Source organism: Adiantum capillus-veneris, chromosome 11 (assembly GCF_014529385.1).
Source record: "Adiantum capillus-veneris isolate H3 chromosome 11, ASM1452938v2, whole genome shotgun sequence".
Lineage (NCBI taxonomy): Eukaryota > Viridiplantae > Streptophyta > Polypodiopsida > Polypodiales > Pteridaceae > Adiantum > Adiantum capillus-veneris.
Genome location: NC_140941.1, coordinates 101,061,728 through 101,088,003, shown reverse-complemented (window position 1 = coordinate 101,088,003; position 26,276 = coordinate 101,061,728). Strand labels below are relative to the sequence as shown.

The window sequence follows — 26,276 nt, the reverse complement described above, 5'->3', positions numbered from 1 at the left end:
AAGGAATAAAGCTCGGCTGTGCCATAACATAGTACATTGTACTGGCCCCGTGTCTGTGTGGAAAGCATGTGAAACCGGCTGCTCCAGGAAATCGCTTTACGCCATTAAGTATGGCTAACCCATGTGTGGTCGTCATCTCCGTGAGGTATCTCCCATACTTCGTCTGCTCTTTGTCATGTGAGCATCTGTCAAGCCCCAAGTCACCCACATCCAGCTCTCTAAGCATCTCATCTAAAGTGTCGTAGAAGACTGTCTGAGAGCTGCCCGTTCGGGCATTGAAGTCTCTTGGGAGGATGATATCATCATCTAGTATAGAGAAAGGCGACTGTCCTCTGGGTGCAGCATATACTGACGTAGTGGGGGGGAAGTAACATATGGCAATGTATAGAAATCGGCCTATGTGAGCTCTCAGCCTCACCCACATGTATCTAGCATGATCATCTTTCTGTACAATATGTAGTAGTGGCTGTAACTCCTCCCTAAATAGCATTGCTACTCCTCTTGAACCTCTACTCCCATGCTCAGATCTCGCGATTGTCCTGTGGACTGTCTCCCATCTGTATCTCACCACATGTGGTATAAGCTATCTAGGGGCCTGGTGAGTCTTTGAGAAGAAAACAATGTCCCTCTCTTTGAAATTGTCCTCAAAGGCACCAACGCCCAACCTCATAGATCCATTACAATTCCAAGTAGCCATCTCCAATTTGGTCACATAGGTCTCGCACCGTCATGTACAGTGCCGCTCTACAATCACCACCCGACCATCTCTGTGAAAGGCCGTCTTTCCCTTCTCCCTTGCCGTCGTAATCTCTAGCATTACCTCTCTCATATGCGCAAGCTGTGAGAGAGCGAGATCATCACCGAGGGAAATACTTGTCTTCTTGAGAGTAGGCCTCTTTTTCAGGAATTTCTTCTTCTCTTGCAAGGAGGGGAAGCGTAGTATGAGAACTCTCTCTTTTGAAGATTCTTTAGGGCCACCACTCTTCTTGCCCTGTCACGTGACACATCCAACCCTATGTGTCCGTGGACAAGCTACAGCATGACCATGGTTCAGTTCAGTCAAGTCAGTCTAGAATAGGAAGTGATTTGGCACTTTTGTGAGTTTGTCCGCAGACCATGCATGTCCAGACACTTAGATTAGATGCATATCCTCTAGTTGCACAGAGCATGACCATCAGATTTACAATCAGAACCCATCAGGAGCATTTTTATAGTGCATAGACCTATTTTCTCTATTTTTGACATTTTTCACTTATTATTTTTAAGTGACTCTTGTTGGGAACTGGGTAGGGCAAATCCACTAAGTTTGTATATATAGAAACCTAGCGCTAGCACTTTTTGGCAAAAGAGGCAGCATGAACTCAGTTCAATAGGCACCTTCTCAATAGGACCCCCAGCAGGCCTAGCGTTTTTGCATCAGCAGCAAGACCTAGCGTTTTGCACCAAGAACAGCTAGCGTTTCCTTCAATTTGCAGATCAGCGTAGCGTTTTGCACTTGTAGCAGCTTGGCGACAGCAGGATATAGCAGATCAACCCTAGCGTTAGCAGATTCTTCCTGCATGACATCAAATCAGCCTAGCATTTTTGGAGCAGCATAACACCCAGCGTTTTTGCAGTTCCCTCGTGACAAGACAACAAGAAGATCAGCGTTTTCAGTTTTCAGCAATCAGACTCCGCAGTAGAACCCCCGAACCTCGCAGATCTCACCTTCTCGCAGCAGATCCTCGCCACACGGTCAGATCCCGCGAAGTTTGCAGATTAAGCCCGGAAAACGCAGATTTCAGCATCTGCGTTTTCAGCACGTTGTCGTCGCATTGTCGCCATCGACATTGTCACCTACATAGAGTCAGAATTCAGCAGATAAATATATGCAGATTTTAGCCCTTAGCATTTTCAGATTACAGCCCGTCTCGTCGTCGTCCTCATCATCGTCGACATTGTCGGCAAGTCCAAGCATTGTAGAGATTTGTGCAATCATAAGTAGACCGCTCTCGCCATAGAGAGTGGGGCCTTCGAAGCAGGGTTTTCACAACATTCTGGTGTCGTATTCTCTTCTCTCTCTATCTCTTAGTTTCAACACCTTCATTCACAGTGTCCATTCACTTTGTTTGTGTCCATTGCACTCTCTCACTAAAGGAATGGAAGGCTCTCCCTTCCGTAAGTAAAAGGAACCTTGAGCACAATTCGGAGCAGTCATCTTGAGCAAAGTTCAACATTCACTTCTGCTGCACCTTACATGCCCACTCTCCATGCCTTTGTGTGTGAAGGCTTGTCCACCCCCATCATGAATTTGAGGATTGTGACCTCTTTTTCCACATTGTTTATGTCCTTGACACATGTAGAGCCCGCTTCCTCCTCCTTTGTTCCTCTTTGAGGGTCATGTTAATAAGAGTGGGTGTACAGGGAGCTTCCTTACCTTTCCCTTTCTTGGTGACCTCAATCCAGTTTTCGGCCTCCTCTACTTCCTTTTGTGTTGCGAAGATGACCGCGGCCCATGACTTCTTCTCCTCATCTTCCTTGATAACCCGTATTTCTTCTCTCATGCTATTCAATTCTTCCATCATGGATGGTTGAATTTCGCCTTCTTCGAGCCGCCCACTTTTTGCTGCAAGAAGTTCACCTTTGAGAGTTCGGGTTGTGGCTTCTTGTAAAGCCGCTTGCTCTTCGACGCGAGAAATCCTTTCGCATAGGTTCTTCTCTTCTTTTCATTCCTCCATCTTTTGAAGAAAGGTCTCCTCCATCTCTTTTTTCCACTCCTTCACTTCAATATCAAGTGTTGGTATCCGCTTGTTGGTGATCGAGAACTTCATGTTGAGAGGGAGGTGGGCTATAACCACTGGGGAGGCCATGTGAAAGGGGGTCAATGGGTAGCCCAATGGAGGGAGACCATGAGAGAGAGAGAGAGAGAGAGAGAGAGAGAGAGAGAGAGAGAGAGAGAGAGAGAGAGAGAGAGAGAGAGAGAGAGAGAGAGATTCATGCTTCAAAGAGAGTGTGTGTCATCTCCTTCACTACCCAATTCTTCCTTTCCACAACATTCTTGTGTTAAGGGGTGAGGTTTGCCTCTGAATGCCTTTAGCAAAGAGAAATGAATGAAAAGTTATAATTTCACCCCCATTCTTGGTTTGTAAGATAGGAACTTTAGAGCTAGATTGGTTTTCAATTTGACTTATCCAAGAGCATCATACTTCTTAGCAAGAAAGAGTACCCATGTCTTGCTAGAAAAGCATACACACGAATAGAAACCTCGACAAAACTTAAATAGAGAGAGAAACGAGGAGAGTTGACACGAGGCGACGAAATTCCACTTTCGGATGCACTGGCCCCAAATTCTTGCGTCCCTTTCGGGATCTCTTACTTGATTGATCACAAAAAGTACAATGTACAAGGGTTGCCTTGTTTGCATTTGCTCTTGTTAGGTGGTGGCTCCATTATCTCCCAAGAGTAGATTAGGGAGTGAGGGTTGTTTTGTGATTGTGCCCGGACGTACTTGAAGTAGACGTACCTTCTTGGTGGTGCATTCCATGGTGTTGCCTACTCGGTAGGCTGGCATGAGGCGGGACCCTTGTTCCTAGGGTTTCTCGAGATCATTGTCTCAATGTTTCTGCATTTTTTTTCTCCAGCTAAAAAATGTGGGTAGTATGTCTTTTTAGTGACTACCCCCATTTATTAGCACTATGCATGATGGAGTTGATGGTTATATTGTCTTGTGGGTGACTACCATGGGCCTATACCTTCACTTTCCTGTAAGCGTGAATCTCAGCTTATCCTGGATTTATCTAGGTGTATATATAGATATATTATTGGCAAAAGTGTCCGAGGCAGCTTGGAGACGCTTCTGTAGTAAAGGCTCCAACCTTTGTCTTCTTTGGCAACATCGCATATCGAGAAAATTCTTGCGGTTCGAGACTCTCAAGATTGGATTCTTGATAGCGGTGCCACACGACACATGACACCTTAGAAGGGTTAGTTGTCTAACATGTGGCAACATTGTGGTTCTGTCTTTATTAGCAACAAATTGGTGATACCTATTCACGGCGAAGGCACTATGGAGACCATCCTAGATGGTAGAGGGAAGACAAGGTATAGACAGGCTATTCCAAAGCATACATAGGCTATTGCAAAGCACTCTAGAAGTTTATCTACCATGGTTTTGGAGTTGGTCCACACCGACCTTTGTGGACATATGCCGTTAGGTGCAGCGGAAGCGATTGATGGCGATAGCTTAGTGCTTAGTACGTACACAAGGGTCCTTTTAGTTCATGAGAGACATATGCATTAGACACCCATCCTAAAAGACAATTTGGACACTTCTTTCCTCTTGCTTATGTCGTTGCTTCATGATTCTAAGATACACCCAATCCCCTTTCTTGAATGTGGTATCCTGATGATGCTTATTGCCTTGAATAAGATTTTCGAGCTTTGCTTAGCCGAAGCTGTTAGAGTTCTCAGTTCATATTCCTGTCCAGTGGCAGCTCCGGTATCTCCCAGGAGTAGATTAGGGAGTGGGGGCTGTTTTTAACTTTTGTGGCTGTGCCCGGCCAGTGTGAGGTCGTTCTCTCATGTCGGGTCGTGTCTAGCCATGTTTAGCTTGGGTTTTGGCTTTGTTCCATGGTCACATAGACTCTTGGAAAATATCCCAGGCTCCCCCTATTTTTCCCCATGTATCTCGTACTCTTCCCCCCTCCCCCCCCCCCTCTCCCTTTTTTATCAAGAGGTGCCACAAGGTTGGTCGGGCAGATTTGGCTGGTGCCCATGTATAGGCACCAGGGGGTCACTTCTAGTTTTATGCATGCAGTGCCGAGAGGGGGGCGGCCTCCCTTGGGTGCCCCAGAGGGGTTTGGTGCAGATCAGCTTGGCGTTTCTCCTCTAGATCAGCCTAGCATTTTGTTGTAGATCAGCCAGTGTTTTTTGCATAGATCAGCCCAGCGTTCTCTTGCACGGCAGTTCAGCCCCGGCGTTTTCCTTGGGCAGCAAATGCACTAGGCAGCAAGCAGCCTTCCTAGCGTTTTCTCCTCAGGGCATCCCTATGGTGGACGATCTCATGCAGAGGCAGTGCATCTCTGATGCAGGTCTAGGAGAGCAGAGGATTCCTTCTCCCTCTAGAGAGCAGCCATGCGATGGCAGCCTTGAGCCTTGATTCCTCTCTCTCCAGATCCATCTCGTTGTCGGGAGGAGACGCAGCTCGGTGCAGCCCATGTGGAGACCATGGCAGTGGTCTCGTGTGTAGGAGCAGTCGCAGTTGTGTGTGTCCTCGGGTCTATCCATTGGCATGTCAGTTCTATGCCGGGTCACTTGTATGAGCAGATTGTCATCAGCCTGGAGAGCCTTTCCCAAATCTCTCTCTCTCTCTCTCTCTCTCTCTCTCTCTCTCTCTCTCTCTCTCATTCTCAGATGTTTGTCTCTTTCTACCTCAGTGATCTCTCTTCTCCAGAGGTGTGCCTTGTTCATGTGTTTGGCATTGCAGGTGTACTAGATCGGAGTCGAGGTACGCACTGGATCATGAGCGAGCTCTTGTTTTCATTGCATCTTCCTTTGCCACCTTCAACATGGTATGAGAGCTCTATGGTGTTGCGACCACCTGAGTGCTCGGATGTGGTTGATTTGGGGCGGTTTTGGATATGATTGAGAGAGAAGAAGCTTGCTGTTTTTTTCTGGTTTACTCCAAGTTTGGGGCAGCTTTGTATATGTGGAGGCCTTGGATCCTCATCTACGACTTCCCCATCTTTACCCTTGATTACCCCGACCTCTCTTTACCGAGGAGAACCCGATGGAGGCTTCAGAATGTGTAGCAATGTCACAAACTGCTGACGTGTCAAAGCCCTGAAGAATGGAGCCAACTTGCAGATCCTGGCCGAGGGGCCTAAGCCCCAAGAAGAACAAGTAACAGAAGAAGTAGTCCTACTAACTTATGGGGACCCCGTCCGATGGGGCCCCAGTGACATAAAGGAATTAAAATAAAGCAGAACCTACCCACACACACGCGCGCAATTGATGACGTGGCAGCAGTACGGATGCTTCAGAAATTACGTTGATAGTGCTGATGTGGAAGACCGTACGGATTTCCGTGTTTTGCGTTGACATGCTGACGTGGCAGGCTGTACGGATTTTCGTAAATTACGTTGGTAGCTTTTGGGCATTGCTTTTGGACCAGATGCTTTTGAGTTTGAAGGCTTTTCATGTAAACTGCTTATGGGGCCTAGAGCCTTTAAATATGAGGCCATGGGCTCATTCTTTGGCATGCTTCCTGGAGAAGGTGCAGAGTCTAGAGTACTGGCTTGTACCGTGTTGATGCAATATAAAGAAATACCGAAATGGGCGCCAAGGTTTCGAGCCAATACTCTCTGGGGTGGAATTCCGCCACTCCGTGTCGCGTGTCGTCTCTCTCTCTCTCTCTCTCCCTCTCTGTACAGATCAGTGATGGGACATGTACGCACTCCGGAAGGGGTATCTGATTTAGTTCACTCTACTATTGGAGTGAAATAGGGCTGCCCACTGTCTCCTACTCTATTTGGTATGTATGTTGATGAGGTGTCTGATTACATTGACAGAGAGGGTGACAGGGGTGCCCAGCTGGCGGGGACGTGGATCCCATTGTTGCTATATGCTGATAATATTGTGCTGATATCTGACTCACCAGAAGGTATGCAACGACATTTGGATGCACTACGCAATTTTGTAGAGGATAGTGGATTGTGTGTAAACCTAGGTAAAACCAAGGTTATGGTGTTTAACACCACATCGCAATGGGTCAGGAGATCACTACCTACTTTCAAATATGGTCAGGAGATTGTGGAGTATACAGATGCATACACTTACTTGGGGGTATTCTTTACTGGGCCGAGATTTTCTTTGAGAAGAGCAGCAGAGACTAGACTAACTAGAGCTAGTGCGGCTCTGGGAGGAATGGAGAGGATTTGTTCGCAGCTTCAGTTCCAGGAACCTAGGACAAAGTTATGGCTCTTTGATACTTTGGTTGCCTCTTCTATGTTATATGGGGTGCAGGTTTGGGGACCTTCTGTAGGCCAGGATGGTTGGAGGTGTATGGAGAAGCCCCTGGTATCTATGATCTCTCGGCTGATCAGAGCCAAGGCTTCCGTACAACATGATATCATTTGAGCAGAATTAGATGTACCCCCTGTTACCAAGAGGTGTATTTTTCTTGTTGCCTTCCGTAAATAAGTATTAGATATATTTATTTTATTTTTACTTGTTTGTCCCAAAACCCTTGAAAAGGTGCAAGTGGACATTGCATGGCCAGTGTGAAACGGCTGCAACCAAATGGGTTTCTCACATCGGGGATCTAGGTCGGTCAGACAGGGACTGCTCGTGCCACAGTTAGCACTGAAGTCTGATGAGTATGGAAGCTCGTGTGCGCCAAACTAGAATTTGGGCCACTCATCAAGTCACTGCAACTTTATAAGTTGAAAGGGGCCAGTAAATTAACCCACATTGTAGATGTTGGTCAAATGGTAGTCTTCAATGATGGTCAGGAGACCGATAGGGACGCCATGGAAGCATCTCCTAAAATTTAGGGAACTGCTATTTTTGACCGGAAAATGTGTTCGCGTCATTAGCTCTGGAATGACAAGGGGAACATTTTATTGCTTTGCTGCCAAGTCAACTGACGCACCAGTTGAGATATTTTTAGCAGGGAAAGCCCAAACTCGGAAACTGGGCGACGTGTCAGCCTGTGAGCGATTCTGCCACTTTGGGAGGCAAAAACGAGTTGCATATCAACAAAGGGGGCGCCATTTTCAGCCTCAGGTGGATTGTAGCAGGTACAGAAGCTATGGAATCATAGTTACCAGGAACGGGAACGCGGAACGGGAACGCCGAACAAAATGCCATTCCTTGTTACAGGTACTCACGTTTGAAACACGGAACGGGGATTCGGAACGGGATCTTGGAATGGGAACGGGGAACGAAGACCTGAAGGCCATTCCTTGTTACTATGTATGGAATGCTTACCTTGCCCTCTATGCACAGTATGGTGACGGGATTGATGCCACGCACGCTACATACTGCTCTCTTTCTCCCCTACGTACAGTATGTTATGCCCCACTAGTGGGCTACTCAGTTGAACATGTACAATTCTGGGGGTTTATGCACGTTTGCCAAGGCAAGAGCCTTCTGAACAGGAACCGGATTAGCTAATTGCTAATCCCCCACAGGTACGCACAGTTCCATCACGAAAGATTGCGAGTTTGGAGAGTTTTCTCGCGTGAAAACTCGTCCAATTCACAGGGGAACTGTCCCATTGCGTGCGGGAGCCCTTGGGACACGCGTAGGCATGTTCGCTCCGTTAAAAACGATCCGAAACAGGGAATTACAGCCTGCTGTGTTTTTCTGCAGGTTTAGGGTTTCGCACCTAAACTGCAAGGGAACATCGGGGGAGCCTCGTGAGAGCCTTGGGATGCGTGTACAGCCTTTTGGGCTCCTGACAGTGAAAAACAGAGAATTACAGCCCGCTGAATTTCTGTGACAGCTCACCAGAAAGCTTCCAGATATCGAGGGAATCCGTCCTAGATTGGTTTTTTTTCACCTACAGGGGTTTTTGCGCCGTTATGTTGCCAAAATCAGGTCGAAAACCTGCGTTTTCAGCCCTCGCCAGGTTTGGACAGCTTTGTGAAAGCTTGTGCGAAGTGGTCGGATCGTCTACTTTAATTTGAATAAAGAAATTCCGAAAGAGGCGCCAGGCTTTGGGGCCTACAGGGTGTCGGTCTCGTGTGCGCAGTGACATTCTAGTCGCTGGACGCAACTGTGTTCTCTTCCCTTCTCAGTGCTCTGTGTAAAGTTAACAGGTAATTGAAATATAGTACCGCCCTCTACGTTGTACAGGTCGGTTATACCCCCTATGGAGATTGAGGCGCTTACCAGATCAGTCTCCTTTGTACACAGTCTCTGGGATACTACCAGAGACAGATATACCAGGGTGGCTCTAGAGTCCTCCAGACAAATAGCTCTTAATGGGGATACATCATGCTGGTATGCACCGATGGCATCATGGTTTCAGACACATATTTTCACCATGGACAGGTTGCCTCCTTTTCAATACTCTCCACAGGCACCCTTGAGGTCTCTGGTGCGGATAGAGATTAATAGACTCATTCGTCAGGATCTGATCCAGTTGGACACGAGGAGGACATGGATAGAGCCGATACAGGAGTTGGGCACAAAGATGGCTTTCTATAGAGAGCATCTTCTCCACCTCACGGGGGATGGGTTTGTGATTCGACCTAGCTATATGGACACGCATCTTTCTCATGGTTTCCGTTGTGCCATTTTCCTGATACGCACGTCCTCACATCAAGTCGAGATTGAGACTGACAGATTCAGAGGGACACCAGCAGATAGCAGGATATGTCGCTTATGCCGTCTAGAGCCAGAGATAGAGGTACATTACATATGTCATTGCACAGTGTACTATGAGATATGAGGCCGTTTTCATTGTCTATTCAGAGAAGGTTTTGGGCCTCTATCTAGGGTCATGAGTTATGAGGATCAGAGATGTCTTGGGCTATATCTACTTGAGTTACACAGGCATAGAGAAAATTTTCTGAGGAGAGCTGAAGAGAGACAACCCCAGAGACAGATCACAGATTTCTTTACACTAGATATTGTACATCCAAAAGAACAGACAGGGGCCGCTAAGTGCACGGTCTGCTCTCAATGAGTGAAAAGAGAAACAATGGGAGGTTGGACAAGCCCTTCTTTCTAGGGCTTCTTATCTCTCTTCAAAAATACGATTAGGAATCGACACGCCCAAGTGGACTTCGGTTACGTGCGACCGCAACAAGCAAAAAAAATTCTCGTGGTTCTTTCCTTGAGTGATACAAAACACTGCCAAAGCTCTGATATACCAATGTAAGGTGCAACGGAAGTGAATGTTGAACTTTGCTCAAGATGAGTGCTCCGAACTGTGCTCAAGGTTCCTTTTACTTACGGAAGGAAGAGCTTTCTGTTCCTTTAGTGAGAGAGTGCAAGCCATCACAAACAAAGTGGATAAACATTGTGAATGAAGGTGTTGAGACTGAGAGATAGAGAGAGAAGAATAGGACACCAGAATTTTGTCAAACCCTCCTCCGAAGGCCCCACTCTCTATGGCGAGAGCGGTCTACTATTGATTGCACAAATCTCTACAATGCTTGGACTTGCGGACGATGTTAACGACGACGAGACGGGTTGAAATCTGGAAACGCTAAGGGCTGAAATTTGCAAATCCTCTATTTGCTGATTTTTGACTCTACGGCGATGATGAGGATGCAACGACGACGCGCTGAAGATGCAGATGCTGAAATCTGCGTTTTCCGGGCTGAATCTGCAAACTATGCTGGATCTGACCATGCGGCGAGGATCTGCTGTAGGAAGGTGTGACAGGTTTGAGACAGGTTTGCAACCTTCAGTGGGCAGTTTTTTTCTCTATGATCGACAACAGATTTGTTGAGATCCTTTGGATGACACGTTTGCGCGTAGCGTTGACAATTGGTGGGGACATCTAGTTCCTACTCCCGCAGTCAGCAACACTTGGATGCCTCTTCCATACATCCCTTTGGAGAGCTCCAACCATGGGGGCAACCCTTCTTCAGGTGTGCAGATTTGGCCACGGCTCGCTAGTATAGCAGGTTCTTCCCTTGCAGTTTTTTGCCTAGCTTTCTGGTATGTTACAAATCAACTCCAACGTTCATCACGGGCTTGTTCCCTGAGCCGGTTCCTTTACTCTCTGTTTGAGTATTGGAGTTATGTTGTGTATTGGATATTGATTGCACAGTTCAGTTGTGGGTATATTCTTCTCAGCACAAGTAAAAAGGACAGTTTTGATGAAGATTTTAAGGAAGCACATTACAACAGTCGGAGTCTATGTGCTCTTTCGAGTGTGTATGCAGTTTGGCATATTGTATTGGATTGTACTTGCAGATTTGATCTTCGCAGATGCAAAGATATGGTGGACATTTGGTTTGATGTCAGGGAGTTTGCTTGAGTAGCTAGGTCTTGTTGGACCCTGACTGTTGGATCTAAAGGCTCTCTAGCCTCCTTTGTACATTTTTATATAGTCACTTATACCTTGGGATGTGAACCACCCTTAGGGTCACTTAAGTGACCCTTCATAATGTACCCTAAACATAACAATAAAAACATATCGAATAGCGTGCCGTACAGCCGTGCGAACCCATTTTGCGTCTCTCTCTCTCTCTCTCTCTCTCTCTCTCTCTCTCTCTCTCTCTCTCTCTCTCTTCGACGCTCTCGTCTACATCACCAAGAAGTCATCGCTAGCAGTAGGAGTTTCATTGCTTTCTTCAAACTGGTATCAAAGCTTGGTGTCAAGCTTCCCACACGTGGTGTCTCTCCTTCTCTCTCTTCGATTTTTGTCAGCTCCTTCTCTCTCCACGATTTTCTACCAAACAGGTATTCTCTCTCCTCTCACTGTAGCTGTGAGAGTCATTGAGTCTCTTGGTTGCGACAAAGAGGGATTAGCAGGTGAATTCGACTACCGAAGAAAAGGGAAAATTGACAGGTTGCTGAAATTTCAGCTTTTCACAGCATATCGAAGCTTCACAAGCTGAAATTTCATTAACAGGTTGAGAAAAATTAGGGGTTTCGCTCAATTTTTCAGAAATTTGCAGAAATTTCAGAGATGTGATTGTCAAAATTTGGGGTTTTTACTGAATTTTAACAATTTGCAGACATAAGTGAATGTATTGCAATTTGTGGACAGTTTGCAAAGAATTTGAGAATTATTCTTGAGTTTTTCAAGAAATTACAGAAAAAACGCAGGTTTTACATGTATTAGCTACGTTTGTGGCGCACATTGATGTATTTTACATGCGGAATCACGATTGAGTCTATGTATTGCTGAAAATACATTTTGCAGCAATTTTTACTTCATTTGCAGGTTAAAGGTTGTTGTAGATGCACTTCGGTTTTATTGCTGAAGTGGGAGTATTTATGCAAGGGATGTATGCACTCTTTGTGTGCTGAAATATATCTTTCTTTACAGTTGTATGCTTGGGATAAAGTGTCAGTAACATTGTGTTACGACCCCTTGCACTTTTACACTGAGTTTTGAGCCTGCAAGAGGCGAAAATTTCAGTTTGCAGCCTGCTGTCATAAAATTACAGCAGTGAAATTTTGGTCTTTATTGCACCGAAATGGCCTCTAATGCGTCAAGGGTTGTACCAACACGTACGTGTGGAACCGTACTGTACGGTACGCCCGTACTGATCCGTACAGGACGCGTATGGATCGTACAGTACAGTGCTTTTTAAGGAAAAAAAAAATTAAAGCCCTTTTAGGCTATCTGGTTAACGTTTTGCGTGACTTATTTGTTGCCCACTGCCGCTACAGAGCGTTACAGAGAAAGGCTTTTGCACTGTGCAGAACCAGGTACCTACCTCCCCCCCCACCCCCAACTCTCTCTCTCTCTCTCTGGAGTCTCTCTCTACGAGAGAATACACCAGTCTCGACTCTCACCTGTGACCTTATTATTTGCATGTTTTCAGCAGGCTGTTTTCATCATGCCGAAACCTACGAACCCTTTGTGGAAAGAGCACACCAATGTTATTGAAGTTGTGAATACTCCTGGGCAAGCTGGATCAGGTTGTCGCAAGTGGTCATGCAAGTACTGTGGTTTCACGCTGTCGAGTACAATCACTCGAGTTGTGATGCATCTAACTGGCATCAATTGCACAAATAATTGTGGCAAGTGCAAGAAGGTACCTCAAGGTGTGCGGGAAGCATTGATTGCTGAGAAATTCCCTGCATTTGCAACAACAGACAAAGGAAAAGTGGCACAACAAACAGAAGACCGTTTGCAAGATGCTCTTCTTGGACAGCTTGGTGACTCTTCTACACAGGTGGAGGAGAGCTCAGGGTCTCAACAAATTGCAAACAGGAAGAGGGCTCGTATCATGCAGGAAGAGGACAATGAGGAGGTTGGTGATGTGCATGTGCGTAGGCAGACCACCTTGCCTTCACGTGTGCATTTTGTGTCTTGGATAAAAGAGCGTCAGAAAGTGGTTGAGATGGAGATTGCTCGCACTCTCATTGAGTGAAACATCAGTTTCAATGTCTTGAAGATTGGACAATGGGAGAGGATGGTGAGGTCCATTGCCCAGGTAGGTGCTGGTGCCACAAATACATGGTATGGCCTCGATTACAAAAAGATGCACACCACAGCACTGGAGGAGCAGAAGGCCTTGATAGATAAGGTGCTGTTGCCTGTTAAGGCTGGATGGCAGCAATTTGGATGCACCATCATCTCTGATTGATGGAGTGATGTACGCAGGCGACCCATTAACATACTTGTGTCTTCTTGTCTTGGTACATATTTCTTGCGTGTTGTGGATGCAGGAAAGGCAGAAGATAAGATCACAGGTGAATTCATTTTTGAGCATATTTCAAGGGCCATCAATGACGTTGGTAAAGAGAATGTGGTTCAAGTTGTCACAGATAATGCAGCCAAGTGCAAAGCTATGGGAGAAATGGTAACGGCACAGTTTCCTCACATTTTTTGGACTCCATGTGCAGCCCATTGTTTAGATTTGTTGATGGAGGACATAGGCAAACTGCCTTGGGTGCAACCAACAATTTCAGAGCCTACCAGATTGACCACATTCTTCCGAAAGAAGCATCAGGCCTTAGCCATCTTTCGTAGCCATAGTACCCTTGATATGGTGCGGCCCTCCAAGACCAGGTTTGCATATACGTATTTGGTGTTGCAAAGACTCTCCAAGGTGAGGGATCCACTGTTGCAGACAGTTGTGGACCCAAAGTGGAGAAACATGGCTCGTGCAAACAGTGAGAACACCAAAGCCATTCAGAGGCGTGTGTTGGATGAGTCTTTTTGCACAGAGGTCCATGCCCTGATAGTGGCTTTGCAACCAATGTATGTCTTGCTACGAGTCACGGACATGGAGGGCTCGACATTTGGCCTTGTCTACCATCTCTTCATGCAGATGAAAAGCCACATCATGACATGCCAAGCCTTGACTCAGGAGCGGTGAGTGTCAGATTTTTGCATGACATTCTTTTTACATCTAGGCCATGAATCCATTGCTAATTTGAGTGTGATCATTGTTGATTTTTTTGCAGGCGGGATGATATCCTATTCTTTATAGAGAGCAGGTGGAAGTTTATGAGCCGTCCTATTCATGGGATGGCTGCTTTACTCAATCCTTTTTACAAGACCCGAGAGTTGTTTCATGAGAGTGATCTCCTCACACTAAAGGACGAGTACATAAATGATTCGTTTGAGAAGCATGAGCAGCTGGCAATAGATGCAGAGACGTGCAAGTACATGAACAACTTGGGGCCATCATTTTCACGTCAGGTAGCATTGCGTCCAGAGGCAACCAGTTGTCCTCTCACTTGGTGGCAGAGTTATGGTCGCCAAGGTCTTCCATGCCTGACTACCATGGCTCTATGTTTGCTCTCGCAGGTATCTTATAAATCACACTTTATTTCTCTATCTTGGGTCTTGCACAATGCGTTTAAATCCTGCCAACGACACCGGCAATTGCTTTAATGCAGGATTGCTCAGCGGGTGCTTGTTGGCGCAACTGGAGCGCTTACTCTTTGATCCATACCAAGATCCGGAATCGCCTTAGCACTTCTGAGTTGGAGAAGCTAGTCTATTGCAGGGCCAACATGAGGCTTGTGCGCTCTCACCACGCTTTGGAGACACCCAAGCAGGTAGTATGACGATGTAGTATGACATCCTATGTATATGTTTCTTATTTACACTATTGTTAGCAAAATGTACATTGTACAATAGGTTGATCCCTCACGTATCACGCTGGTAGTTGATCCTACTGTGAAGGAGGCGGACCAGCATATCAGAGATGAGCAGGAGGAGATAGTACGCATGCTTCATAGAGCGCTAGAGGATGTCGATCAGCGTGTGACAAGGTTTCGTGCACGTGCTTACAACATTCCATTACGCCTCCAGGATACAGGTGAGGGGAGTGCACGACGGAAGAGCATTGGCAAAGGCAAGCTACCTGTCACCAGCGTGTGACTACTATCTATCCTTTTTGTTGATTTCTTTCTTATTATCTATTTACTTTCACTTTTTGGAAACACCCCTCGGGAAATCTAACTGCCCTGCATTGCATAGCTAGTGTGGAATTGTCCAAAGGGAGTCCAGGCCTGAGGGCAAGAGAGCACTAAGGTTGGACAAAGACTATGGTTAGCCAAAGTGGGGTAATTGACTAGCCAAAGTGGAATCCTTTGCTACAGAGGCTACATTTCAGTTCTGGATGTGGCCGCAGTGTACAAAGAGGGTCGGATGACCTAGAAAGATACAATGGCAGCATCTCCTAAAATTTAGGGAACTGCTATTTTGGGACCTGAAAATGTGTTGACGTCATTACCTCCGGAATGACAAGGGGAACATTTTCTTACTCTGCCGTGAAGTCAACTGGGCAACCGGTTGGGATATTTTTAGACGGCAACCCCGAAACGGGAAAATGCTTGTAAATGTGCCAAGTGGCACCTTCTGGTGCACTTGCCTCATGCAACAAGAAGTGGTGCTGAATTTAGGAGGGGGAGAGCCTCATTTTCAGTTTTGTCACAGGTTAAGAGCTATGGAGTGCTTGCTTTCCCTCTTATGCACAGTGCGGTGCCAGGAGTGATGCCCTGCACGCTACGGACTGCCCTCTCTCTCCCCTTTGGCAGTATGTTATGCCCCTCTAGTGGGCTCTTCATTTGACCAATGTACAGTTGTGTGGGTTCATGCGCGATTGCCGAGGCAAGAGCCTCTTGCACAGGTACTGGATTAGCTAGCGGCTAATCCCCCCGCAGGTACAGGTGAATTCGGAGAGGTTTCACGCTAGAAGTCTCGTCCGATTCAAAGGGCAAGTAGCCCTACAGGTGCGGGAGCTCGAGGACTTGCTACGTATGCGACCGGCACGCGAAACGGAGCCCGAAACAGTAAATTACAGCCTGCTGTGTATTTTTGCAGGTTTAGGGTTTTGGCCCTAAACGGACCCTAATACCCCCACGAGGTTCGGGGACGCAAGGGGACCGCTGTACAGGCGATCTGGCGCATTTTCAGGGCTGAAAACAGAGAATTCAGCGTGCTGCAGATTCTCGCCAGGTTTTGCAAAGTGCCCGTATGCGTCGGGGAAGTCGGCCAATGCGTGGGAATACTGACTGTGAAGGGTTCTAGTACAGTTATGCTGCCGAAATCAAGCCAGAACATTCAAATTTCAGCCAAGGTTGTACGGGGCAGCTTGGAAAGAACCACAGCGTATATTCTCTCTTTTAAACAATAAAGAAATACCGAAAGGGGCACCTAAGTTAGGGGCCAATCTGGTGTCGGTCTTCTCATACAGGTGCATTCTAGCATGTGTATCCCATTCCCCTCTCTTGTGTCACTATAGCGCAGGTAAAATAGACGACTAATAATGGGTGAAAGCTAAATCAAGGTTTGAAGTAAAGTCTACCGTCCTTTTTGGATTGAACAGGCCGGTTTCATGGTTCCATCGACGGGATTAAATCACTTTTTCCCATAGAAGTGAGCCTTTGTCAGTTTTGGGCTTGAAGACACAGGGGATCATAGACCAGACACAGGGAATTGCAATTATGGCTGACAGACCAGATGATGTGACTGAAGAGGTTTCCTCTTCACAGGGTCAACAGACACATGAAGTGGGTGAGTCCTCAAGACCACCACAGACAGATGACGATATATTCAGGACCCAGTTGGCTACTGCTGTGGCTATGTTTACACAAGTAATGCAGAACCCAAGGTTTTTAGCCTTTCTGCAACCTCCTTTTCCGTCTCAGCAAGTTGGGTACACTGGATCATATTCAAAAGCCTGTTAAGGCTCGAGCACAGGTGATTCATACCGCACAGTCAATGGAAACACCTGTACACTTGACGGAGAACATGCAGTCTCCACAACCTGTGCCTAAGGTGCAAGAACAGGTGGCTGAGATGCCAGTCTTTCAAGCTGTACCAGTTCAGCCCGCCACCTTTCAGCAGCCTATAGCTGGCTCTAATGAGCAGGGAAGCAACCTACAAGCTATGCAACAGGTCTTCCCACCACCTTCAGTACACCCTGGCTATTTTGGAGGTGGATCCGTATTCCAGAGCATGGTTGGTCATGCACCTGGAAATCAGTTTTACACGCCAGGAACAGTGTTCGGGGGTGCTGAAACGATGATGCCTAATCCCATGTACAGTGTCATGGGTATGCAACCAGGGTTTCAGAGCACTCAGGGCCAATTTGGGATGCCATAGGCAAATTTTGGTATGGTTGGAATTACAAATCAGCAGCCAAATATGGCATTTTCAGGTCAAGTTAATAGCGGCCAAGGAACACAGATGAACCCTAATAGTGTTCCCATGTTTCAGTCACTTCCATATGACAATTTAACGCCGCTGGAGAGGTCAACTCCGTACAAAGAAGGTGGCAAAGGTGTGTCTTTCACGACCTTTACAGGGTTTGATGACAGGAAGAAGGCTCTCTCATTCCTCCAGCAGTTTGACAAGGCCTATGCAGGGGGAAACTTTACAGAGGCTTCAAAGGTCCGCAAGGCAGCCACTTTCTTGACAGGGAATGCGGGACAATGGTGGACAACTTTATTGCTTCAAGGGCAAGCTCTGTCCACATGGATTTACTTCAAGCAGATTTTTGCAGCAGCATGGTTAACTGATGACTTTGAAGCAGATGTCATGACAGAATGGCACCAGCTTAATTCTGCCACTTGCAGAAATCTGGATGATTACAATCGGACGTTTTGGAAAGCTCTACTTCCAGTAACTTCCTATAGGTTTGTGCCATTGACAGAACAGATTGAAAAATACTTTGTGGCCTACCCAAAGGATTGATAAAATACTGCACGAAGACAAAAGTCACTACTTTGACGCAGCTCATCGAGGTAGCAAACACTGGGAATGGTTTGCTCAAGGGAGAAGATTGTGAATTTAACACTGGCGTCAAGGTAGGATCAGGCAAGAAAAATTCAGCCAAGAAGCACGTTCCCAATGAGGCTCCTAAAGGGACTCAGGAGTCGGCCAACGCAGGGAAAGATAAAGCTACGGCTGAATCAGAAAAAGGACCAGCAAAGAAATGGAAAAGACGTTTTCCTCGCAAGTCAGAAGAGCAAAAGAAGCCCATGGCTGGTCTAGTGCCAGTTATGGTGGGCGACAAGCCAAACTCAGATGCAAGTGAGCTTTGCAGAGCATGGGGAAAGGTCAGGGATCAAACCGTGCTTATCTTCTTTGATCCAGGTGCCAAAGCCAACTTTATTTCCCCAGAATTGGCTTCAAAGTTGGGAATCAGACCTGAATGGATGGGGTATATAGCAGAGGCAGGTTTGGCATGTCCTGGCCATATAGAGGCTGTGACACCCATCATTGGAAAATTGCGCCTACATATCCAGTCCTATGTAGATGCTGAAGAATTTTACATCATGCCACTGGACGGATGTGATGTGTTGTTAGGTATTCCGGATGTGATGTGTTGTTAGGTATTCCTTGGTTGTTTCGTGTACATGGAATCATGGATGCCTACAACAAAAAGATCACTGTACAGAGCAGGGGAAAGACTCATATTCTGGATGTAAAGCTTAAAGGGGAGTCTATTGCTATTGTATCAGCTTCTGCTATTACTTCTGTAATGAAAAAGCATCTTTCTGCGTACTTGGTTTTTGCACGTGAAGTGTGAGATTGTGATGAATCAAATTTATCTGTGCTAGATAAAGAAAGGTCAATGTTTTTACAACAGTATAGTGACTGTTTCTCCGATTCATTACCATCTCAATTACCGCCAGAGAGACCCGAGGACCATGCGATAGATTTGGTGCCAGGCAATAGCCCACCATATAAGCCTCCGTACAGGGTTAGTGCGGCTCAGCAGAAAGAGATAATGGGCCAAGTACAAGAGCTGTTAGAAAAGGGGCTGATTCAGCCCAGTTCATCTCCATTCTGTTCTCCAGTGTTGGTGCAGAAAAAGGATGGCTCATGGCGTATGTGCATAGACTACCGTGCACTGAACAAGAATACCATCAAGAATAGGTTCCCTATACCTAGAATTGATGATATTATGGACAAATTAGAAGGAGCAGCTATGTTTAGCAGGATAGATCTAAAGAGTGGGTACCATCAGATCCGCATTAGATGAGAGAATGTGCACAAGACTGCTTTTAGAACGACGTTTGGCCTTTACGAATTTTTAGTGATGCCCTTTGGTCTCACAAATGCTCCTCCTATGTTCAATAGGATGATGGACATAATTTTCCGTCCACACCAGCAGTTTGTTGGTACATCCTTTGATGACATGATAGTCTACTCAAAGAATGAAGAGGAGCATAGGCATCACTTGGCCATTGTGTTCAAAGAGCTACGCAGTCATAGGTTGCTCATCAATGCAAAGAAAAGTGAGTTTTTTCTGGAAGAGATTCACTTTCTGGGACACATTGTCTCAAAGGATGGTGTCAGAATGGATCCTGCAAAAGTTGAAGCGATCAAGTCATGGCCAAATTTGAAGACGGTGCATGACGTACAGTTCGTACAGTCGCGATCCGTACAGTACGTATGGTACAACCTTGAATGCGTCTACGAGCAATGAGTCAAAGTCTTTGCTTCAAATCAAGAGATTTGATGGCTCCGGCGTTGACTTGTGGAAGGATAGAATGGAGGGAATCTTGTTTCTAAAAGATTGTGATGATGCACTTTTGGAAGAGAAACCTGCAACTTTGTCAGATGATGATTAGGCTAGACTTAACAAGAAAGCTATTGCTTATATCAAGATGGTTGTGTCTGCGGATGTGCTCACAGATACTAAGCGTCTTGACACTGCTTATGCTATCTGGAAGAAACTGATGGATACGTATGAGAATACAACTCTTGTGAATCAAGTGCATCTTATGCGTAAGCTTGTGAACATGGAGTTGGATGAGTCTAAGCTTGCATCTAAACACTTGAGTGCTTTCTCAGGTATTTTGAGTCAGTTGTAAGACTCTGGTTTGTAGCTGTTTAGTGACAAGCTAAAGGCTATTTTCTTATTGAGTACTTTACCTAACAGCTGGGAATCCTTATTTGTTTCATTGAGCAACAATGTTGCTTTGGTCGTTGATGGTGTACGTGGTTCTATTCTCAATGAGCAGATTAGAAGAAAGTCCAATGGTGAAAGCAACGGGTCAGCATACAATGTTAGAGACAGGTCTGAAGAGAAGAATAATGCGAACAATGGAGGCAAGAACAATAGTAAGAGCAGGAGCGGGTCAGCATACAGTGTTAGAAACAGGTCTGAAGAGAAGAATAATGCGAACAGTGGAGGCAAGAACAATAGTAAGAGCAGGGGTAAGTCCCAGGATGTTACATGTTATCAATGTGGACGCAAAGGGCATAAGAAGCCGGATTGTAGGTACTACAAGCAGGAACTTGAAAGGAAGAAACAGCAGGGTAAGAAAAAGAAGGATACAAGTGATGCTAAGAGTGATGATCATGACTCTTCTTCCAAAGATGTTGCTAAGGTAAATGTTGCTTCTAGTATAGTCATTGAAGAAATTGTGGATATGGTTATTAAAACCACTTGGCGAAATGAGAAAGTACCACTGGAATAGAATTGGCATCCATACCATCAAAAGTGCATCAGACAAGTAATCCCTTGACATAATCTCTCGCATCCAATTAGCTTGTATAATGTTGGCATCCCATTCCACCAAAAATGGAATTGATGGCAATGAGAACTTGCAACCATGAATATAGTCAATCCATGGTAATCCAAGCAAAACACGTACTTTTGTGCACTTGAGCTTTGCTAGACAACATGTTTGTCAAAGGGATTCATAGTACACTTAGTAGACACAAAAATTGCTTAAAATTAAACAAGACCGTGCTCGTAGAAGCATCTAGCAAACCATGAGTTGGCTATTTGAATAGAGAATAACCTTGTGCTGACTGCCTTTTGCTTTGACAATAGGGAGCAATTAGGAAAAGGACTTGGAGAGGCTTGAGAGGATTTGTGTAGTTGCAGAATGCTTCAATTTTACTAGTCCAAAAGTTTTCTTGGTCTGTATATGGTATTTTAGCTCATTTCAATGTTGCATGAAACTTGATGAAACATGTCTTTCAACAGTAGTGGTGCAATGGTAAGCTTATAGTGAAAGGATGCTCAAGCCCAACTTAATAAATAACTCACATCAAACTGCACAGGAACAGTGCAAGAGTAGGCAAGTAAAATATTCTCTACCAACTTTCACGCACCTGTGGAGCCAACTGTCTGTTTGGAGTTGAGCGGGTTGCTGATTTTCCTTTGTTGTCACTGGTAACTTATGAAGCCGATTTGCTTGTTTGCAGATATGATTTCAACACAGGAAAGGATGATCGGTTAGGGACTCACAAAGAGCCCATTCGCTGTGTAGAATATTCACACGCGACAGGTTATTATAAGATTTCAAAACGTTTGTTTGTTGCTTGACTTGTTTCTTGGTCCTTCATTCCGAACTTTGCAAGTCAATGCTTGTACTTGGTGTGAGCTGAATGTTTTAAGTTCGTTAAATACATATCTAGCAACCCTATGTTGCTGCAGTGTCCATGGTGTGTTGAACAAGCTTTAATGAAGTCATTTTTGTGGTCGGTCTTTTCCTTATTACAGTCTTCTACTCTTAGGGCTTTTGTCTTGTGGTCATTTGTTTCATTAATATGTTTGGACGTTCATGTTTGCTTTTGGGTGATTATTTTTGTTCTTGTTTTGGTTTTAACATTATGAATGCATACATTTCAAACGTGCACGTTGAGATTGTTTTTATTGTCGAACAGTCATGACACAAGAGGCTTGCATTGTGACTACATGATTAAAGTTTTGATATTGTACGTCTTGCTGCATGTAAGCTCTAAAACTTGAGTCGATCGCATTTTTTTCTTTTGTCAAATTTCTAGTAAAACAGAATCCAGAGACAGGGTGATTACAAATGTGCGTGTTCTTTTCTCCTTCAGGTCAGGTCATTACTGGTAGTTGGGACAAGACTTTGAAGTGCTGGGATCCTCGGGCTGCAAGTGGTCAAGAAGATAGCCTTATTAGTACATGTCCTCAGCCAGAGCGTGTCTATTCCATGTCACTGGTTGGCCACCGCCTTGTTGTAGCAACAGCAGGTAGGCATGTTAATGTCTATGACCTCAGAAACATGTCTCAGCCAGAACAGAAACGAGAATCCTCCTTGAAGTATCAAACTAGATGTGTTCGCTGTTACCCAAATGGAACAGGTATACATGTATTTATACTGGTGCTTGAAGCATACAAGGGCCTGCTTTATACTCTGAATATTCTGTTTTTGTCTGTAGGATTTGCTTTGAGCTCTGTGGAGGGGCGAGTGGCCATGGAGTTCGCTGTTACCCAAATGGAACAGGTATACATGTATTTATACTGGTGCTTGAAGCATACAAGGGCCTGCTTTATACTCTGAATATTCTGTTTTTGTCTGTAGGATTTGCTTTGAGCTCTGTGGAGGGGCGAGTGGCCATGGAGTTTTTTGATATGTCAGAGGCAGGCCAAGCAAAGAAGTACATTGAGATAAAATATTTTTTAGAAGTTTTACGTGGAGATTTTCCTGATTGATGGTCTGTTTAGGATCGCATGCAGTTTTGGACTTTCTTCATATGCCAGCCCTCTAGAGTGCCTCTCCTAAATTACGAGAGTAGCTTTAAGTAAAGGACATCATCACATATTGTAGCTCAACAGAGTTCTTTGTGGTTTATATATACAGAAAGCACTCCATGGTTTGTAATTTAAGTAAGCAAATTATGGTTTACCGGTGGAAGAGTTGAGGCAACATTTGTTAGAATAGTGACAGATCCTCCAGCCCTTAGCTTAGCTACAGACCATAAAACACCCTATAAGAAGTCCTCTGCAATAAATGAATGTTTAGAATATGCTGGTCTCCTTTCTGGACCAGCCTTTCATCTGTCAAAAGTCTAACCTCTGCTTGCTATTTTGTAGGTATGCATTCAAATGCCATCGCAGGACAGAGGCTGGTAGAGATACAGTGTTTCCGGTCAATGCCATCGCATTTCATCCTATGTAATTCTATTGTTTGATATTACGTAATATGCAGTATCACTTCCTTGAAAAGAGAGATGTATGTTTTTTGTTATCATGCAGATATGGCACTTTTGCAACAGGTGGATGTGATGGCTTTGTCAATGTGTGGGATGGAAATAACAAGAAGCGTCTGTATCAGGTTTGTATATTTATTAATATCTGCAGTACACGATGCCTTGTACCAGAGTAAACCAATCTAAATATTAAGTAATATTACTTTTATACCTCACATTACTTCCAACATGTCTTTCTCTGTTAAACATGGAAGTTTTGTGGTGTTATTATTTGATCCTCTTGACTTTGATCTCGTAAATCTGCTCTTGTTGTTCATCTTTTCTTTACTTGTTAATTGAGGATACACGTTCAAAAGGATATTGAAAAAGGTTCGATCTTTTCTTCAGCGCAGAAAATTTGCTCTCATACTTTGGAATCATCAAAACAATTAGTAATAAAGTAATGAAAGTGGGGAGGTTAAAAGCCCTCTCACTGGTTAACTTAATAATGCTCTCATTTGTTGTCTTTCTCTCTTTATTGTTTTTGTTCGTTCTGCACATTTTCTCTACTTGGCAAGTGCTAGCCTTCATCATGGCCAAGTTTGCCCATCTCCTCTGGAATAAAATAGAAACTCCCCTCTAAAGTATGATAGAAACCCAGTTTGCTGGTTTTGTAATGCTAGCCCTATCCAAACCTGCACCTACTCTTAGGCACTAGAGATGTTGCAGCTGTTGTCCATGTAATACATTTTAAGGTTCATGATTGTTGATTTCCCATTTGGACAATCGCATGTTATCAAGTTTTCAAGACCGTGTTCAATTGGTTGTGAATTGCTCCAGGTCCACAGACAATGTTGAATCTCATTCTAGTCTATAGCTTATATTAGGATTTATCTCTTTTGCGTTATTTCTCTGTTGTTGTATGATTTTGAAATCTGGGAATCAAATTCTTGTACTGTCTTGTCCTTGTTATATGGGTGGTGTTGAAGTTGAGTGGTACACAGTTTCATTCATGGAAGCTCCATCTTTCCTCTGTATTGTTTTAGTTTCTTTTGGGAAGGTTTTAAAGCCAATATCAACAGTATATTAGTGTTGCTTCATTATCTTCTTTGTTTGTCTAGATTATACGTTTTGTGCAACTGGTGTAGCCCCTGTTTAGTTCATGAGTGTAGACTTTTTCTGATAATATGAAGCTGTATGTTGTGTGTTGTAAACTGACAGGCTTTTGTTTTCTAACAGTATTCAAGGTATCCAACAAGCATTGCTGCATTGTCATTCAGCAGAGATGGACGGCTTTTGGCTGTTGCATCAAGTTATACTTTTGAGGAGGGGCAAAAGCCGTAAGTCTCTTGCCTTTCAATATTGATAATTCACAGGCATTATCTGATTTGAGGGTTTTAATTGGTGGTGAAACTTTTTGTGTGTCCTTTCTTGCTTATACCTTAGATCAGGTAGATTATCTGCTCTCTTCCTTGCCAGATATGGTAATATCTTTAGGAAGCGTCATATGGAATCTCTGAAATTCCTAATGCTTGTCCTTACTCTAGCAGTCGATTACACCATTTCATTAATTCTTGAGATACGCATCAAGCTAAGCAGGCAAGCCTAACAACGTCTGCCATGCAAAAGCTGCCCATTTTCCTTGGCAAAGAAGAATAACTGCCTGTTCATGGCCAGTTTTAGCTTCTTCATCTACTATCTCCTTATGGATTTTATAAGCCTAAAGTAATGTAGATCGAGATGTTGTTTTGATTAGTTCGAGTTTAATAAGGTTTTTCCTTATTGCAGATAAGAGTGTGATTTCTCCTGGTGTTTGAGAGCCTTCCAAGGACCTCTAAATTTCTTTACATCTTTCTTCCTGAACAGTATCCCCAATTGGCTGTGGTTTTTGTGTTCATCTCTTTGCATGTGATCTGATGCAAACATGGCGCCAAGAGTACCAAAGTTGACAAAATATGTAGTCCTGCATACAAAGAAGCTAGTCTACCCCATGCTTGTTTTGCTGTTTCTGCTGAGTGAACGTGTGCAGTAATGGAAAGCTTAACAAACATGCATAATGGCTGCTCTATATTGTGCTTCTTAACTTCATGATGTTCTTTAGTAATGGCTAATCACATGGGTTTTTCAGGCATGAACCGGATCAGATATTCGTACGCAGCATCAATGAAGTGGAAGTCAAGCCAAAGCCTAAGGCTTATGTCAATCCTGCTTAATGTATAGTAGCCACCTTGCTTTGGCAAGTTTTGATAGGATGTGAGGGAGCTCACTGCAAAAATGCACTTTCTAGTATCTGACAGTCTTAAGCCAAGTGTATTGGGCCAATGGCTGTTAAGATTGCTAATTGCAAGCTGCATCTAGGTAATGGTGGAAGCCCCCATCTTTCTTTTGAACTTATGAGAAAATGATTCAATGCGATTGAATGTCTTTTCAATTTTCTATTCAATTACTTTCTGAAATGGGTGAATAGCTGAAGCACTCCTTCATTGCTGCACGCTTGGTTTGTTAGTTTGTGATTGTGTATGCTGAAAGTTGAGAGTTGGACGATGGTGATGGGTTTAGTTTGCTCCAAATGAAATAAGAATCCACCTTGTCTGTGTTGTAATTAGATGACCTTGTGAAGGTTTTTGATTCCTCACGAAGGTCAGCTGTTAACCAAAGTTTGTTTTTATCATTCCGTCAACCCGCATATCCAGTTACTTACTGTGTACATTGCCGATTGGAAAAAGGGCTGCTAGCTCTTTATAAATGTATGCTAATATTGAAGGGAAAAATTAACATGAAGTGGTTAGTGAGACAGAGAGCTATGGTGTGTAAAGTATTTGTGGCAAGCTATGGAGCTCTGTGAACCCTCATGAAATCTTATCTATCTATATGGCCTGCTGCAGACATCGTGTCTCAAAATTGGTAAGGTCTTCCTAACACGTAAGGTCTTGGAGATCATAGTTGTGTAAAAGTTGGAGTGAATCTGAAAACGTCTCTCTCTCTTCACACGCAGGTGTGCGTGCGCATGCTCACATAAGGGGTTCCTAGAAGTTGTAGTTAATTGCTGCAGGATAGACTACCAGCACGGTTTCTTTACTGCTGATTTTGGGCAGATGTCCAAGTATCATATCATCTTGGCTATATATCTCTTGCAACAACTTTAGATGATCTAGGACTAGGGCTACAACTATGTCTATTTTTGACAAGTCGGCTCTATTATGGGGATTAATCTCAAGGATCACTCTTCTGGGGA

General features: G+C 44.5%; 2 protein-coding genes across 3 annotated transcripts in view; both read left to right on the top strand.

Moving 5' to 3' along the window:
* LOC147447734 (mitotic checkpoint protein BUB3.1-like) overlaps positions 1-25,497 on the top strand; it is a 74,533-nt gene extending 49,036 nt beyond the window's left edge. Inside the window, exons 1-8 of one of the 2 annotated variants that reach the window (XM_086523449.1) lie at positions 20,066-20,481; positions 21,308-21,390; positions 21,947-22,213; positions 22,435-22,510; positions 22,947-23,027; positions 23,109-23,187; positions 24,281-24,381; positions 25,170-25,497. In XM_086523449.1, the coding sequence (XP_086379575.1) occupies positions 20,081-20,481; positions 21,308-21,390; positions 21,947-22,213; positions 22,435-22,510; positions 22,947-23,027; positions 23,109-23,187; positions 24,281-24,381; positions 25,170-25,254 (1,173 nt within the window). In that variant the 5' untranslated portion in view covers positions 20,066-20,080 and the 3' untranslated portion in view covers positions 25,255-25,497. Of the gene's footprint in view, positions 1-20,065; positions 20,482-21,307; positions 21,391-21,946; positions 22,214-22,434; positions 22,511-22,946; positions 23,028-23,108; positions 23,188-24,280; positions 24,382-25,169 lie in introns of those variants that run through there. The other variant, XM_086523450.1, reaches the window with a different exon arrangement.
* LOC147447735 (uncharacterized) lies at positions 13,092-15,020 on the top strand. The gene is made up of 4 exons (XM_086524449.1): positions 13,092-13,231; positions 13,283-13,996; positions 14,089-14,434; positions 14,527-15,020. Exons 1-4 carry the CDS (start codon positions 13,092-13,094, stop codon positions 14,695-14,697), a joined length of 1,371 nt encoding a protein of 456 aa, XP_086380575.1. The 3' UTR covers positions 14,698-15,020.
* Positions 25,498-26,276: the final 779 nt, after the last annotated feature.

Excerpts from the sequence above, each read along its gene's own strand:
- LOC147447735 (XM_086524449.1), top strand. The coding sequence starts at position 13,092 with ATGGTGAGGTCCATTGCCCAGGTAGGTGCTGGTGCCACAAATACATGG. Across the intron at positions 13,232-13,282 it reads TTGCCTGTTAAGGCTGGATG|GCGACCCATTAACATACTTG; the intron begins GCAGCAATTTGG and ends TGATGTACGCAG. Across the intron at positions 14,435-14,526 it reads CTCTATGTTTGCTCTCGCAG|GATTGCTCAGCGGGTGCTTG; the intron begins GTATCTTATAAA and ends GCTTTAATGCAG.